The sequence below is a fragment of the Melitaea cinxia genome, chromosome 22 (assembly GCF_905220565.1).
Source record: "Melitaea cinxia chromosome 22, ilMelCinx1.1, whole genome shotgun sequence".
Taxonomy (NCBI): Eukaryota; Metazoa; Arthropoda; class Insecta; order Lepidoptera; family Nymphalidae; genus Melitaea; species Melitaea cinxia.
The window spans coordinates 2,926,600-2,945,658 of NC_059415.1; the positions used below are offsets into that span (position 1 = coordinate 2,926,600).

At 32.7% G+C, this 19,059-nt stretch overlaps 1 protein-coding gene across 1 annotated transcript; it reads right to left on the minus strand.

Annotated features, from left to right (window-relative positions):
- Positions 1 to 11,276: 11,276 nt before the first annotated feature.
- LOC123664391 lies at positions 11,277 to 14,045 on the minus strand. Its single transcript, XM_045598936.1, has 3 exons — positions 14,039 to 14,045; positions 13,423 to 13,548; positions 11,277 to 11,530 (listed from the first exon to the last, which is right to left on the minus strand). Exons 1-3 carry the CDS (start codon positions 14,043 to 14,045, stop codon positions 11,277 to 11,279), a joined length of 387 nt encoding a protein of 128 aa, XP_045454892.1.
- Positions 14,046 to 19,059: the final 5,014 nt, after the last annotated feature.

Here is a 19,059-nt window from a genome sequence, read left to right on the forward strand (position 1 = left end):
CGTCGCGTCGTCAGGCTTAAGTCTTCCCATGTCCGGCGCGCGCGGTGGTCTGAGCTTACCTGCATTCCGTGCACCCGACGACGTAACATCACATAATTTCACTACTATTTATTTATTTATTTATTTATGCAAAATATATCTTCTCTGTCGTTACTGAAATTTATTTGTGAACACTAGTACTGTCATACGGAATTAGAAAGGAATTTGTAAACAACAGATGCAACGATCGCGCCACCTAGCACATCGTTCGATAGTCATCTACCCTCATTTATTATATTACTCGAGTTATTCTGACGTGTACGAAACGAACGGTGCAACCGCCGCTAAGGCAGTCTTGGCTCTGGCTTGGCACGATACACTTGTTGTATCCTGCTAGTAGCTTAACATAGACTCGTTCAATAGTTAATTTGTGCAAACGAATTAATTGTTATCTATTACGATTAATTTGGCTAGGCGAGACGTATAACTCGAGCAGTGAAGGTGAGCGTTGATGCGCATCTCAAAGGGGATCTCCTTAAACCTACACCTGGGTCGCAAGTCCTAGGCACTGCTCTGAATTACTCCCTCCGCCACACGATAGACTCGATCGTAACTCCGAAAAGTGTGCACGCATACACGCGTTCGGTGTACGTAATAATTTTGTTATAATCTTTTTAAGTACTACCTAGATAATATTGTAAAGAGTGCGAGTATAACCTACGCCCGCGTCCTGAAAATATAGAAAAGGAGCTTCCAATTATTCGATAGACTACATCAGAAGTGGGATAAGATCCACCCCCACTTTCAAAATTTAACTAATTTAGTTAGTTACATTGAACGAAGAAATGTCTCTCTTCGCTTCCGGTAGGGAAGCTATTTCTGAAAATAGCTGAAGTTATAGGCCCACCTCCTGACGATACATGTGTTTTTAGCGATTGTGCAAGTTAGTTGCAATATTTGGTGGTGATTAGTGGGTACATCGATCATCGTTTTATTTTCTTTTATTAGTGGGTACATCGGTATTTTAGTTCTTTTCAGTCGTTCTGTTGTATTCTTATCGGTTAGTAAGCTGGTTGAAGGGGCCTTGTACGCCCGGGCTACGCTACAGAGTGAGGGTGAAGGGGCCTAGCACGCCTGACCCACGGTTGTTAGCTGGTTGAAGGGGCCTTGTACGCCCGGGCCACGCTACAGAGTGAGGGTGAAGGGGCCTGGCACGCCCGACCCACGGTTGGTAGCTGGTTGAAGGGGCCACGTACGCCCGGGCCACGCTATGTTAGGAAGGGATGAAGGGGCCTAGAGTACGCCCGACCCGCTAGTGCATTACGGTCTCAGCGTTTTGGTCAGGAATAGCCGAACAGTTATTAAAGTCACTCGTTACTGTTGTATAGGTCGGAAGGAGTAACGTCGAGTTGGCGGATGCACGACATGGACGCACGAGGTCATGCGATTGTCAGTCAGTTTTTTGTAGTCTATATTATTGGTTTTGTAAATTTCTTTTTTCTATGTGTAGTTATTTATTAATTATTATTATGTATATTTAAGTGTGACTTTTTTTGTGTAAAAACTGTCTGCGTTTTTGAGTGATGCTCCGAATAAACGTGTTTCTTTCTTTCTTTTTTTCTTTCATGCGAGCAAGATCCTCCTCCATGTGATTAACCGACGCCTGAACTACTTTTTGAGCTGTCAAATACCCGAAGAACAGGTAGGATTTGTGAGAGGCGGAGGAACACGGGAGCAGATACTCAACGTTCGGCAAATCATTGAGAAGCGTAGAGAATTCAATAGCCCCGTGGTCCTATGCTTCATTGACTACACTAAAGCCTTTGATTGCGTCCAATGGGACAAACTGTGGAGTGTGCTACTTAAGATGGGAACTCCGGAACACCTCGTTGCCCTTATTCACAATCTGTACACTGAAAACCGTTCTTTCGTCAGGATTGGTACGGAATGCTCCAGTATGTTCCAAACAAAGAAAGGTGTGAGACAGGGTTGTATTCTGTCCCCCCACACTTTTTAACATATACGGAGAGTACATTATAAGAAACACGATTGAAAATTGGAGGAAGGGTTTTCCTATAGGTGGAAAAAAACTATCAAATCTCAGGTATGCTGACGACACCATTCTTCTCGCAACATCCGTAGAAGATATGAGAAAGCTGTTCCATAGGCTGGAGTTGGAAAGTCTAAATATGGGGCTTGCAGTAAATCGAACGAAAACCAAGGTTATGATAGTAGATAGAGCCGGAAACCTATCAAAAGATACTCTCAACATTCCGGGCATTGACACCGTTGATCGCTATTTATTTTTAGGTGCCCAAATCTGCAATGACGTCAGTTGTGTCCCCGAAATAAGAAGGCGTATTGGGATGGCAAAGGATGCTATGGTGCGTCTAAACAACATCTGGAAGAAAAGGGGAATCGGCATCAGAACCAAGACCAGGCTGGTACGAGCCCCTGTATTCCCTATCTTCCTGTATGGAGTGGAGACATGGACAATCCTGGCCCGAGAAAGGCAAAGGTTTGATGCATTCAAAATGTGGTGCTGGAGGCGAATGCTGAGAATACCTTGGACTGCGAAACGCACTAAAGCGTCGATCCTGGCCCAGCTCCATATCAAAACCAGGTTGTCCACCATATGCCGACAGCGTATTTTGTCGTACTTCGGCCACACGATGCGCAGAGTCGATAAAAATCTGGAGAGACTGATTGTGGTTGGGAACACGGACGGCAAAAGATCGCGCGATCGTTCACCAACGAGATGGGCAGACCAGGTCAAGAACTCATCTGCCACTAAGTTATACACGGTCGTAAGAGACGCCATGGACAGAGACCGGTGGAGGCACATCATCCGCTCCAGATGCAACCCTGATGCTGACCACGATCCTCAGACATGAGAGACCGACAAGAGAGAGACTATTACCATAATTTATTAATATTAATTTTATTAAAGTACCTACTACTGAATTTTTATTATATCGAAATATAGGTAGGTATAAGTAGGTAACATTATCAAAAAATATACATGTACAAAAAAAAAATATTAATTAAAAGAGATGTTTTCATATTAAAGCTAGACAATTACCAAAACAACAATAACGTTATGATAGTTTAACTATTTTGTTACGATAGTTTAGTTATTTATTTCATCGTAAAAATTCTACTTACTACTTAATTACTATCTAAGACATTTTATCTCTTCTTGATTTCTTAGATTTTTTTATTATCGCTACAATGAAACTAGACTGAAATCTACCCAATTCTAAAGACTTGGGGTAGATTTCAATTTAGGGTAGATTTTTTTATTCATTATTTGACAAAGCTATTTTTCGCGATAGTGAAACAAGCATCTTGCCAAATAAGGGCAATAGATAAATAAAACCAATTAATTCATATTTATAATAAATAATTATGTCAACTTAACATTATACTATTATTAATTCGCACGATTTTATTTTTGTGTTACCTACACATTAGGGAATTCTAAACATTTTTAATATAATATCAAAAATCCACCGTTCCAGTGGACCTGCATCTCCGACTGACCGTGTCGGTGTTCTAGCCAATTACGCTATGAAACGATGTACTCGCTCGCTGATGATCGAAATTTTCGTTATGATGAATTTATATTCGGTTCTAAGCTAAAATCGTTCTATAGTTTAATTGACTAGAGCACCGACACGATCAATCGGAGATGCATGTTAGATCTCTGCTGGAACGGTCGATTCTTGATATGATATTAAAAATAAAATATTATTAATTCATTAAAAAATAGTATAATTTCAATTTACAAATGACATTTAGAAATTATATCGACACCTCCTACGCATAACTCTCTAACTTGAAATCGCAAATTTTACAGAAGAGCCGTTTGAACATTCAAAAGCGTATAGCACTCTTAATACTGCAGCTATCGTCATGAAACTTGGCAAATATACGTTTTTAATCATGGGTGTTATAAATGATTGATATTTTTTTCTGGATTTCTTATAATTATTAAGATACATCACTTAGAAAGTTATGTGTCGGAATTAATTTGTTTTTTTAGATTCAAATGCCACTTACATAGGTACGCTTAGGAAAAAGTTACCAAAGTTGGTAAGGTGTATAAAGAGCAATTGCAATGGAAACACGGGCCTATTTCATATCGTAAGTGGTATGGATGGGATGGGATGAGATAATATTTAAACTATTAGTTAGATAGTTTTGCTTGTATTTTAATTAAAAGTGCATTGTAATAAAACAAGTTTTTATAATATAATAATCATTTATTTTTAGAAAAAAAAAAATCATTCTAAAATATGCACCATTGCATGAAATAAAAAGGTTACTAACATTCTGAAAATATGTAAAAAATCAACAAAACTTTTATAAACTACCCTTCAAGATAAAATAATTCCAATTAAGGCTGTTAAATGAATATGAAAAGACTTTATAACAAAACGAATAAAAAATTCTCTCTTATCTTAATAATATTATTAATTTGAACATTAGGCTTTTGTTCAACAAAAGCATAAAATACGGAATACAGGTTGAAGACATTGGACTTATGATACACAATGTATAGGACATTATTTACATTTTGCTAAGAGTATAGCCTACATACTACACAATCATTTAACAATTTACGAATTATTTTAATAATTATTAGGAATTAACATTTATTATAGTATAATATATTGAAATTATTTATCTTATTGAAGTTTAATAATTTTCTGAGATCATCATCAATATTCATTTGTTTCACCCATATCGTCACCTCCAGGAACCAAAGCCTCATAAAAACTATGGTGTTTAGATGGAATTATCTGATGGTCACATAAATACTTGAGATCTTGTAATTTGCTCTTAGGAATAGCAAACTTATTCAAATAAGCTTTAGGTAAGCTATTCTCACATTTGGAACTCGCGTCTCTTCGGCGATGTCTAGTATTGAGTTGGCGGTGTGTATATAAAAGAATGCAATCATATTCATGGCTACAAAAATCAGTCTTATAGTAAATTCTATCAGTTTCATTTGGTAACACTAAAAGTTGTCTAATTTGTGACCAAAACATTTTTTCACCATTCATGTTAACAGCCCAATTGGGCCCGGTCAAAAAAAATTGAAATCTATAAACTCCTCCGTTCGCATTTCTATAACTTGATAGGGATTTCCGTCTTGTTTGCACCAGCTTATCAGATTGTACCAGTCATCGGGTGTGTATACCATTTTGTTTTTAGCAAATCTTTCGATAAGGGCATGAACCGAGTCTCCTTCATTCTGAGTGTGCCCACGCTCTAAAAATGTATGTGTGATGGTCACATCAAAATCTTTGGCTGCTTGTATATAAGCTAGGAATACAATACGATTCCTGTTCTGGCCACCGCAATTATCACTAAAAAAGTAGAAATTTTGTATTCCTGCTTGGCTGTGTTCTTTGATATAAATATAAACACAAGTTGCCACTTCAGCAGCTCCTTTTTTGGCTACTGTTTCATCCCAAAAATAACACGTGCCCTTTTTCTGACCAAGACTGTAAAACGTAAGATTATACACGGACAGCTTTCTTTTATAATATAGGATACTAGCTTGACCATGTGGCATCCCAGGAATTTTTTGGAAATTGTAAGTAGTTGTGAGCGTTTTAGCAGAATCAGTTTCTGACAATTTTTTGAATTTTATTTTTAGCTCGCGGGCTATTTCTTTGTTTCTTATGTGTTCATTATATGTTTTAAGTTCGGTTTCTGAAAATGGTTTTGGTAAATTTTTATAAAAATGGCATATATCGCATTGATCTTTGCGAGGTAAATGAAAACCTAAATTAAAATTTTTATTAACTATATCCTGATACTGACGTAATGTCTTTGCTGGATTACTACAGTTTGAGACAGATTCTGCTAACCAATTTTTATAAAGAGCGAACATGCGGCTATAGGATAATGATTCATCCAAATAAAGTTTTGAATTGCGACTTCGAACGTAATGAGACTCGACTGGCTGAAAATGTCTGACAAGATCACAGACACTTTTGATCATTTCTACATCTATAACTTGTTTGCGATTTGTCCAACCACCTCTACTGTCAGCAGAAATAACACCATTACCAATACCTTGACCTTTTTTAAAGCTGTTACAACCATTCCAGCACCAATACCTAATGTGCTTAGAAACATGACTTTACATACACGTACTGGATCAACAGAGGCACCAGCTAGGGCAGGCTATAAACAATTGTATGCTGTCTTCTTGATTCCATTTCTGTAGTACGACTGCGTTTAGTTATTTTATTGCAATATTTGGCAATAAAATCCCACTGTTGCACATTACTGCAGAGATTCCAAAAATTATAAAAAATTTCTTTTCTGCAATCATCGTTAAACTTGTTTGGACACTTAAATTGACATTTATTACAAAGTGGCTTCAATTTGCGAGCAGGTCTCTCAGTACCATTTCTACTGTCGTAAGATGTTCCGGAATTTTTATTATTTTTTCTTTTATTGTCTATCCATTGATCTTTATTTACTTTTCGCCCTTTTCCTTTATATGCCTTCGTTGTTTCATTACGTCTTCGCGTTCTTGATCTTGAGTGAGAAGATCCTACAGATGTATGGTTAGGTGTTGACAACATAGAAGGGGCAGGAGTATTTGCGCCCAATGGCGATAGCGCAACAGAATTAATGTTATCATCAATGTCTGGCAGAGGTATACTTGAAACTGGGTCATTGATTGATTGTAAAAGTATAGGCGGGATGGAATCAATTCTACCAAACGATTCCATACAAGAATTTGGTCCTTCAGATAATAACAGAGGGTCGCGATAACCCGTCAATGTAGAAATTTGATTATTATCTACATTATTTTGCAATGAAAGGTTTCTGTGTAGATTTTCATAAAACGTTTTTTGTAGTTCAGACATTTCAAAGTTGTTTAGAATAGGGTTCTGGTCAAGAACTTTGTTACCATTTATTTCGTCCGGGATTTGCTCTTCATTGCTCGTGTAAAGGTTATCCTGATTATGACCCTCTACCAATGAAGTTTCTATAATATTATCATCACCATCACTGCTTTCTAATATATTATTGTTAGCCCAGAATGCTTTTTCTTCCTCTGTGAAATTTGGTAAAGGTGATTCTGGAATAAAAACATATAATCAGCAGTAGTTATGGGGATATCTTTTTCTTTGGGTTGCTACGTAAAACTCCTTAAATGGTAGATACAAAAAAAAACTTATGTATAGATCCAACGCAATCGCCACCAAGTAGCTGTTAGACAATATTTCTTAACAAACAATCCGACGCATAAGCCTTCATGTGTCAGTTAGAATAAAAAATAATATCACTGGTCCTAAGCAAAACTCCTTAAATGGTATGTGTTACGAAAAACTCCAAAGCATAAGTCTGTAACTGCACTAGTTAGATACTTTTGCGTTGTATTTGTAGAATGAAATAAAATTTAAATTACAATAAGTTAAAAATACCAAAAACACCCAAGAGATACCAGTAAAAATAATATTGTTTTAAAATTAACTGAATAAAGCATCACGCGACAAGAATCATTGGAAAAACATACCTGAAATACCAATATCAATTGAACATTGCACATCGTCACGCGATTTATTTGTCACACAAGCGTTTTTCAGACTTTCTTTAAACTGAATTCATCTGGAGCTCATAATAATATAATTTCTGTCCACTATATAATAGTATAATATTACACAAGTCAATCCAAAGAACGTGTACGCACCCGCTCACTACACTTTCCGCTGCAAAAATACACAAGCGACAGATATCCCCTCCGCCACACCCCCACCCTCACCACTACATCCCGCGCAAATATATCAAACTAACAGTCTTATAGATTTGCGCGGGGCTGGTTTTTTAGTTATGTAGTTTTGCGATTGAAAAATTATTAGTTTTAATAAGTTTTTTAATTTTTTTTATGTTCAATAAATAAAACCGACTTCGTAGGTTACGAAAGTTTTAGATGTAAGAGAGAGTGTGCCGCCGGCGCAAGGTTTTTTATTCATAGTAAATAGAAATAATGTGACAATAATATTAATAGGGTCGACTTTTTTTCTAGACACAGGCGGCCGTGGCGCCGTCTATAGTGAATTCTTTACAGAGACCCGTAACTATTCAAAGTTTCATATTACAATGAAAATCTTTGACATCTTGGTTCGCTTAAACCGAAAATAAAAATCATCATATCAAGAATTTCGCTTTGGCGGGTACATCGTTCCATAGCTTAATTGGCTAGAGCGCCGACACGGTCAGTCGGAGACGCGGGTTCGAATCCCGCTGGAGCGGTCAATTTTTGATATGATATTAAAAAAAATGTTTAGAATCCCTAATGTGTGGGTAACACCAAAATAAAATCGTACATATTAAGAATAGCATGGTGTCGTCTCCTGTCAAAGATTTTCATTGTAATATGAAACTTTGAATAGTTACGGGTCTCTGCAAAGAACTCACTATAGACGGCGCCAAGGTTCGCTTAAACCGAAAATAAAAATCATCATATCAAGAATTTCGCTCTGGCGGGTACATCGTTCCATAGCTTAGTTGGCTAGAGCGCCGACACGGTCAGTCGGAGACGCGGGTTCGAATCCCGCTGGAGCGGTCAATTTTTGATAAGATATTCAAAAAATGTTTAAATCAAGAAATTCTTTTACCGAGTCACAGTCACGAGACATTTGTCAACCAACCAGTTTTTAAAAGTCAAACTTTAAAATTAAAAAGAAAATCTGAGCTTCTTCGTTTGATTCGAGGATTTCGGCGAACAAAAAACAAACTTAAAGTTTTTTTTAGTTATTGATTTCATTTTTAAAATACCACCATGGTTTCAAAACCAGCCAGTTACAAATAATTCAACCAAAAAGATTTTATTGCAACTTTTTACTAGAAAATACGAAAAGACTGGCCTCGACCTATTATTGTTACTATTACTGGCTATATATTAACTCAATTAGATTTTAAACTCAATGTATAGTTAATTAAACTATTATCAATAATGTTAAAGTACTTTCAAAATTAAACAAATATTAGTGATGAAATCAGTATATTACAGATATTAAATTTAAATACATACCTAAGTATTATATATATACGTAGGTATACATAGTATATGAAGGATATACCGACTTGACGTATCACCAGATCGTCATTAATTTCAATAAAACTTCTTGAAATGGACAGTAATATAATTGTGGAAACCCTAAAGTGAAAAAGCACAATTGTTAAATCAATATGTTGATCGCAAAATCTATGTCGGCCTATACAACTTATTTTGAATAGAGCCTTTTTCTAATATCCCTAAATATATAATATTTTACTTAGAAACAAAGTATTTAATAAAGGCAAAGATAACATTAATTAAAAGCCAATTTCGGTCATTTGACTCTTTATCGATTCGATTATCAAACATGTGATATAACGATAAAACGCTAGAATTTAAGAAGATTAGGATTAAAACAAAAATACCTGAAAATTTTATCATGAGCATACATCATTCTTAATTTTAGCGATTTTTATTATTTTTTTTTCCTCATTCATAACGAAACTTATACCTACATATATATGTACGTACATGTGTATATATTATATTTATGTTTTATTTATTATTTAAGGGATGTATTACTAACGCTAAATAACGGGCCAATAATTTATTTAATTAATCTCCGAGGCACGGTGGAGAGACCCACAAAGACTGCACAAACATAACCTAGTAATTTAAATAAGTATAAACTGAAGTATAAATTTTTGGCTATCAAAGACTTCTTAACATCAATTTAAATGTTTAATTTTAAGTTTTCAGACGGATTGTGAGATTTTGTTATAAACACACAGACTTCAATCTAAACAGTAATCAATTACTTTCCAAAGTCGGGAGCATGAAGTTACAATTTCATTTTTAACCAAATTTCAAGAAAGGAGGGAGGTTCTTAATTCGATTGTATTTTTTTTTTTTTTTGTAGGTTACCTCAAAACTTTTGATTAGGTGGACTGATTTCAACAAGTACTTTTTGAGTAATCTATAATAATGCGTATTCACTTGACCATTTTTTCGTCAACCGTTGTTGTATTACACCTCATAATTTTTTATTGGGTAAATCGATTTCGGTGATTCTTATTTTAATCGATAGCTGGTACTTGTTGCATAGTCTTATTTAAATTACATCGATATCTTATGACTGCTTTTGAAGAAATCTTTAATAACGCGTATTTACTTGAATATTTTTTCTTTGAATATTTTTTACGTTGTATTACTTGTCGATGTGATATTGTAGTCGGTTTTTTTTTGTTTGCGAGCAAACACAATTATAGGAATAACTTACTGTTAAGACTATCACCAATTTCTTTAAGTAGAATCTAAGGTCGATTTCCGTTAGCTGTCCATTAAATGTATATGGATAATAATGAATGTTGCTTAGCGCATAGCTCGAGAATGTCTCGACTAATTCGGCTAATTTATTTTTTTGTATGTTCCTTAAATCCCACGGAAGGTTTTAATACTGAAAAAAATTACTATTAAGTTTTAACTTTATAATATAAATATTTAAAGTCAGTTTATCATTCTATAATAACAATTTAAAGTTGCAATTAGAAATTTTCAACCTATTGATTAGTAATCAACAGTGTTTATAGACTAAATTAGGTAGTAAGTAAAAAAAATATTTCAATAAGTATGGTAAAATAAATCATTATTATATAATAAAATAACATATAGTTATCACAAGATGTTTATTAAAAAGACGTGTGTAAATAAAAGAGGCATTCTTATTACTAAATATTTATTGTCAATATTTTCATTAAAACATATTTTTATTGTACATTACAAAACACAGGTACATAAACATAACAAGCGTTATTTTTAATTTTCTTTAAAATACAATTTTCTTCAATTAACACGCATTTAATAGTAACAAAAGTCAGTCTTACGTCCTCTATAGAAAGACTGAAAATTATTACTAGATTCTCATATTTTAATAATTGTTCATGAAATATTTGTAAACGTCATTGACAGTATTACACGATGTTTATGTGCATAACATTTGTAGCGTTGCGGGTTTTCTTACAAAAAAACAAAACTGTACGTGAAAGAAAAACGCAACGTGTCCATACGATTCGAAACATAGCCTATCGTATTTCACTTGAAGACTTAATCTTAAAAAGAAAAATACGAGACCGTTTCAAAAAAATGATAATCGTACACATTCTTCAACCATTCATTCATGTACATAACCCTATGTACTTAATCCCATAAATGCATTTTCGAACCAGTTGAACTGGCCAATAAATATTTTATAAATTGTCTAAAATCACGAAGCCGTGACTGTGACTTGCGTCCTTTCGTTCATGACGGTTACAACTGTCGAAGTCGTGACGTCACCGTTGCTTCGAGCGTTTGCGTTACTGTTAGCGCTATTGTCGCTTTCGTTTGTCGTATTTGAGCTTTGAGCCAGCTCCGCTGTGATTGGCTGAGTGATTGGTTGGTTGATTGGTTGAACCGGAGCTTGGAAATTTGGGTAGTGAACACCGACTACCTCCTCATAACTAGGCGGCGCCATCGCCTCTGTAACGATAGAAAAAATAAGTTAATTTAATAAAAATAAAAATATTATTATTTGAAACTCTATTGAGGTGGGATAAAGCCGGATAGCACCTCAAACCTAGAGAGTAGACCACAGTCAAATAACAGTAGAGCTGTGTTCTTGTAGTGAGTAATGTAGCCGGAGGTCCTGGGAAGAATTGGGGGTAGGGTCGGCGAAGCGCTTGCTATGTTCCAAGCACTGCAGGTTATATAGCCTATGGAATTGCTTGCCACCAGACGGACCGTACAAAAATTTTGTGACATTAGATTTCGAAATATAACATACATAATTGTTAGAATTAAGTTATTATTTTTTTCATACCTAAGTGGGACTGATCTTGATTTTGTTGAGGTGTAATTTGAATGAAAATAAAAATAATGTCAAAACTTGTGTTTTAATTTTATTAATAAATAATAATTTATAGGTGTACAATTACAAAAAATGTGACGCAACACTAGGTAGGGGGGTCTCAGAAATGTGACCATTTGACAAAGACGGGGAAGAGGTTATAAAATCGAGAAATCCGTATGACGTAATTTATGGATTTCCCCATTGTGAGAAATAAATAATCATAAATCATCATTGATAAAGTATTAAAATGCTTGTATTGGACGGTTGTGGGAAAAGGTGATGTCATTTTTGTTTATCTATGCATTATGTCATTGATTTAATATATCTGCTTTATTCTAAGATATATTTGAGATAATTATTTATCACGCCTAATATATGGTATTCCATTTAATTACGGATAGTATGAACAACAATATACGCACGAGTATTGTATAAAGATAAATAATAAATAAAGCCTAATATTTTATTATTACTACCTTATCGAAAAAGACGTCGTAACGACTGGTTCTTATAGTCTATCGATGCATATGTCACAATTGATATGAATAGAAATTACAAAAAAAGTGTTTGCGTACACACGTAAGAAGTCATACTTTATTGGCTAGCTATCTTGACGTTGCTAACTTCTTCTTCGTTGACTAGCTAACTTCATGGTGTCGGATTTTTGTGACAGTTTGCGCGTGCATTGCAAAAATTTGCTCTCATCATTTTCCCCCTAACCCACCAAAGAAGTATAGCTTTAAAAATACAATCAACAATAATAAAGTTTGGCTGAAAAATTCCTAGCCAATTAAATTATAGCCTCAATTAATTCAAAATTGAAAAATTACTTTTTATTTAAAAATAGCGACCGCCCCGGCTTCGCACAGGTGCAATGCTGATACTAAATATACTACAGAATATCTTTATTTATAGTGTGAAGCTAGCTTATAGCATGGTTATTAACATAATAAGAACAATAACAACAACATTCAAATATGCGTCGTTAGATTACACGTTATTACAGAATGTGTTGAACAAATAAAAGTTCACTGCTCGTTCCCCGTACATGATAGCGTGATAATAATTATGTAGCCTATATATTGACCCGACTTCTTAATAACATTCGTGTCAAATTTGAAGTAAATCCATAAAGCACTTTTTGAGTTTATCCCGGACTTACATACAGACAAACAAACAAAATTCTAAAAACTATATTTTTGCCTTCGATATCGATTGTAACCCCAAGTATTCTTTAAAAAAAAATATTCAATGTACAGTTTTGACTTTCCTACCATTTTATTATATGTATAGATGGTACTGATGAGTTTAGATAATAAATTTGATACCAACCGACACTATGAAGCCAAGTAAGACGGTACATCGAAAATGCAAACGAAGCCGAGAAATCGCCAACCCGTTCGCGATTTACTTTTAATATATTAAACTTCTACAAAACTTCGACCAACAAATACATACAAATATATCAGTAAGTCTTACGTACGTATCCTACATTTTATTTTACTAGATGTGATTTCCGTACCATATTTGGGCGGTGGGGGCAAGTTGGCAGGACTGACGAAAACTGTTGGGTCCGACTGTGAATCCGAAGGCCTCTGTCGCGAGCCCATATATGTTCGTCTCTGCTGCGAGGTTCGCGTTTTTTGTCCTGGAAAGAAGGAAAATTGTTATTAGCATGCATATTTACCTATACTATAAACAAAAATTATGAGGTAAATGTATCACTAAGCAAAAACCTTATGGCTAAAACAATTTGCCTTTTTTTAAATGCTAACTTTGGCATTTTTTTTTAAAATATCACCGAACAAAAAAATAAGAAACCCTGCAGAAAATTGGAAAATTTTCAAAAAATAAAATAACGATTATTCAAACAGCTAGTTGTCAAAAGAATGAAAAATAAAAGGCCTTTACAGTTCCATTCATCACTTTCTTTTTAGTTTTTAAAAGAATGTTTACTGTGTAGAAGGATAAAATATTAAGAAAAATGCACAGAATATCGGAAAAACTCGTAAAGTTTTTACTATGGAATTTTTACCACCATTTAATAGCAGACATAACTACACGTAACGACATAGATAAATAATTGTAAACTGACAATATTGTTAATAGGTAATTTGTGTAGTTTGGCTTCATTTTACCCTTCATAATAACCTTAAATAAAATAAATATAAATAGCATATGTTCAGCTCATCTAAGATTCATATCTACCATATTCGTTTTCAAAAATATTAAAACGCCGTAGAGAACATTTCGATGTATTTCAAATCATTCTATAGAGAATTTACATTAAAATATTAATCTTAATAAATTCATCCCTTTAATTCTGTTTGCTTTCAAACGAAAAAAAACGACTTCGGTTTTCATCGACAACAAAATAGTCAAATAATTACGCAGCACATTTTGAGCTATCCCGAAATAACTCAAAAAGTACTTATCAGATCCCGATCAAATTCAAAAGGGAACACATGACCAACACCAGCTTCAATCAAAAAGGATCATCAAAATCGGTACACCAATAAAAGTTATAAAGTACAACATAAGAAAAATTAAAAATCCTTTTTATTTAAGTCTACTAAAAATATTCTAATAAATAAGAAAAATCTAATAGGTAAGAGAATAAAGTTTATATAGTATTCAAGTATGGTATTGATATAAATATATTATATATTTATATTATTATATTCTCTAAAAATAGTGAAGATAAAGGTACGACTTCGTTCTTTTTTCGTCTTCGATTTTTGAAATTTCTGAATGTAATCGTTCTTTTCGAGAATTATTATCACATTCTTAATCGTATTACGAAGATTTGTTAATCTTTGAAAGACTACATCTCTATCAATAATGATTAACTATGATCCACTTTGAAAGTCACAGAAAACAACGCATTTATCAATACGATCCAAATACGTGTATATTCGTATCGAGGACGAATTTTTCAAATCTTAAAAAACCTTAATCTTAAATTTTTTTTGATAATATTGTAGAACTGAAGTCATTGTTGAAGCTGATTCATTTTGAAAACCGGAAATGTCTGGCGCGAATTTGGGGAGGCCTATATCAGAAGTGGACTGCAATAGGCACTGAATGACTGACTTACTCTATAATTCATTAATTCCATCAAATAACTAATTAGCTTACATTATGGAGAAAACTTATAGGTATGTATGATTCTTAATGTTTTGAAAATGAAAACTCGTGCTAAAATTATGTGAGTATAGCGCTATATAACTAATTAATCAACAACAAACAATCAAAGACTTTTTGTTAGACAATTTTGTTACAAATTGTAAACTATCGATTCAAAAAGTGCTCGCGAAATCTATTTTAAATTTGATTTGATATTATTTATAATGACTACCTTCGTCAAAAATATTCTTAAAAAATAATCTAGAACACCAATGTACGTCACATGTAATAAAAATTTATGGATAATTATAAAATTATTATATCAAGGTCAGTTAAAATGTTACGCATTTTAAGGATAAGGGACATTTGGATAAGATATCGACGAAGTAAAATTAAAATAATCAAATGTCGTTCTTTATAAAATGCTTGTTATGTATATTTATGTGCCTACGTTGTAAAAAAAAATGCTTTTAGAAGTGATTTTTTTAGTCTTCCTGTGTTTGGTTCTATTAAGTCACAATACATATTTAACCATAGTATACCACTTAGAGAACTTTTTAGATTTTTTTTTTTTCGATATCGATTGTAAATCACACCCCAAGTATTATTTTAGAAAAATTTTCAATGTACAGTTTTGACTTTCTAACCATTTTATTATATTAGTTAATTATATAATTATATCTGACTTGATGACAGATGTCTAAATCCAAATAATTTCTAAAACTAGTTGAGGCATCCTAGCGATTTGCATTTGTTAAATTGTCCTATGTATCACACTTTCTAAATTAATCCATTAAAAGATAATATTATAGTTTTAAAAATACGTGTAAACCAAAAAACGACAAATAAATAATCAAAAAATGTACCTAATCGTAGCAAATTCTCTTGACGAAACGCTAGATAGTTATACAGGTACCTAATATATTATTTTCACAGAGAGAAGCTGGGAAAGACACCAGTTTTAATAGATAATCATAATGGATTCACAACTCAAAATCTTTCTGAATAATTTCCGCGTAATTTTAAATTAAATTAATTAAAATATTATTCACACATGTCTGTACAATCTTTTTTATTTAAACTCTTTAAAGTCCGGTTATTATATTCAAAACTCTCTTCGTTTTGCTCACAGCTCGATTAGAAATATCCTAATATATGTGCATGTATGCTTGTCTTTCGATACAACGTAATTAGTTTATTACACAATTACAAAGGATCGTACGTGAGTACTACAGATAATCCTTTTCAAATATATTATAATTTAAATATAAATTACGTAAATTCAAACAGAATTAATAATAATTAATCAATGATGTAAAATTGTGAAGAAACTTTTCATTGTGATAACATTTCTTATAAAAAAAAGTAATTAATTGAATTATTATTAAAGCTTTATGTAAACTGTGACTTCATTAAAATAAAACAATCTAAGAGACTTCAAATTGTGTGAAGTATTTCCATTAATCTATATATCAGGTAATTATAATTTATGAAATGTGTAGTATATTATATATGTAAGAAAACAAAACTCTATATGACCGTATTAAACTATCACTAAACTAATATATATAGTTTCTATTTCATTTCAGTCAAGCATATAGTTAATATGTAATCACCAATGAAGTTAATGCTAAAATAATATTTATATACCCTTAAAATATTACAAAAACCATACCTATTTGTATCATCCTTCCAGCCGCAAGTGTGACAGTTACTAACACAACAGACAGACACGACAGAGTTAAATACCAAACATAATTGTGTTTGCTCGCAAACGAAAAAAAAACCGACTTCAATTACATCGACGAATCGAATACAACGTATATCGACGAAAAAATAGTCAAGTAACTACGCGTTATCAAAGATTACTCAAAAAGTAGTTATCGGATCTCAAATTTAAAATTTATATGTGACCACATGACAAACATCAGCTTTCGATTAAATTAAAACTTATCAAAATCGGTACACCCAGTAAAAAGTTATTGCGAATTTTCAAGAGTTTCCCTCGATTTCTCTGGGATCCCATCATCAGATCCTAATTTCCTTATCATGGTACTAAACTAGGGATATCTTCTTTCCAACAAAAAAAAGAATTATCAAAATTGGTACATCCAGTAGAAAGTTATGCAGTATAATACAACGTAGGTCGACGAAAAAAGCGTCAAGTAAAAACGCATTATTAGATATAACTCGAAAAGTAATTGTTAGATCTCAAATAAATTTAAATGGGACCAATTGGCACACACCACCTTTCGATTAAAACAAAATTTGTCGAAATCGGTCTACCCGGTCAAAAGTTCTGATGACATACATAAAAAAAAAAAAAAAAAAAATACAGTCGAATTGAGAACCTCCTCCTTTTTTGGAAATCGGTTAAAAAGTAACAAAGGGCGCATCGTCATCAAGATCTTTCAGATCATCTTCTTTATAAATATCACTAACATTTAAAGATTCTTTTATAGATTCCATTTTATTATCCTACTAAATTTTATAAACTAATTAAATTAAATAAATTTTATTAATTAACGAATGCGATTTAAATTTAAAAATTTAAGGGCAACGTACATTTCGTTAAGTTAAAACTCATCTGTGTTCACAATGACAGTTTCAAATGCAATGTAAGTGATAAATAAATACTGTTTATAACCAAACGTATTTATATCATATAATATTTTATCACATAGATTACAGTCAACCAAATGGATTACTGCACTGTTCCTTAAGTACCTACTTTTGTCACGTCCGCACGAGCCTAATTGTCTTGTCCTATCTATATATTTCAGGTTTTCCTTTCTTTGTATAACTTTTTTTTTCGCCGTAATTCCGATATCATGGAGTTTGACCGAGATTTTTATATTTTTGTCTATTTGTTTTATTGTGGCACTGTCAGTTGTAAATTTTCTTATATCCCACTTTTAGTAAAAACAATAACAAAAACCTGAATCTAGAAAACATTAATGTAAGTGTTACAAGTTAACTCTCGACTCCAGAATATTTGCTGTAACTTTTGACGTCATTATTACATTTAATTATTTTAGAGCATTAAATAATTAATTTTTGGATTTAATTTTAGAGCATTACTATTAATTTATTAATATTAATTTTATTAAAGTACCTACTACTGAATTTTTATTATATCGAAATATAGGTAGGTATAAGTAGGTAACATTATCAAAAACTATAATGTACAAAAAAAAATATTAATTAAAACAGATATTTTCATATTATAGCTAGACAATTACCAAAACAACAATAACGTTATGATAGGTTAACTATTTTGTTACGATAGTTTAGTTATTTATTTCATCGTAAAAATTCTACAAGGAATTACTGCCTCTATAGGTATCTTAGACATTTTATCTCTTCTTGATTTCTTAGATTTTTTAATTATCGCTAGGATGAAGCTAGAATGAAATCTACCCAATTCTAAAGACTTAGGGTATATTTCAATTTAGGGTAGATTTTTTTATTCATTATTTGACAAAGCTATTTTCACGATAGTGAAACACGCATCTTGCCAAATAATGGCAATAGATAAATAAAACAAATTAATTCATATTTATAATAAATAATTTTGTCAACTTAACATTATACTATTATTAATTCGCACGATTTTATTTTTGTGTTACCTACACATTAGGAAATTCTAAACATTTTTAATATAATATCAAAAATCCACCGTTCCAGTGGACCTGCATCTCCGACTGACCGTGTCGGTGTTCTAGCCAATTACGCTATGAAACGATGTACTCGCTCGCTGGTGATCGAAATTTTTGTTATGATGAATTTATATTCGGTTCTAAGCTAAAATCGTTCTATAGTTTAATTGACTAGAGCACCGACACGATCAATCGGAGATGCATGTTAGATCTCTGCTGGAACGGTCGATTCCTGATATGGTATTAAAAATAAAATATTATTAATTCATTGAAAAAGAGTATAATTTCAATTTACAAATGACATTTAGAAATTATATTGAAGCCTAATTAAATAATAATTTTATTGTTGATTTATATTTTATTTAAACTAAATC

Bases quoted from the DNA above. Each gene is read 5' to 3' on its own strand.
- LOC123664391 (XM_045598936.1), bottom strand. The intron at 11,531-13,422 runs GTACGGAAATCA...CTATCGTTACAG, and splicing joins GCCCCCACCGCCCAAATATG to AGGCGATGGCGCCGCCTAGT.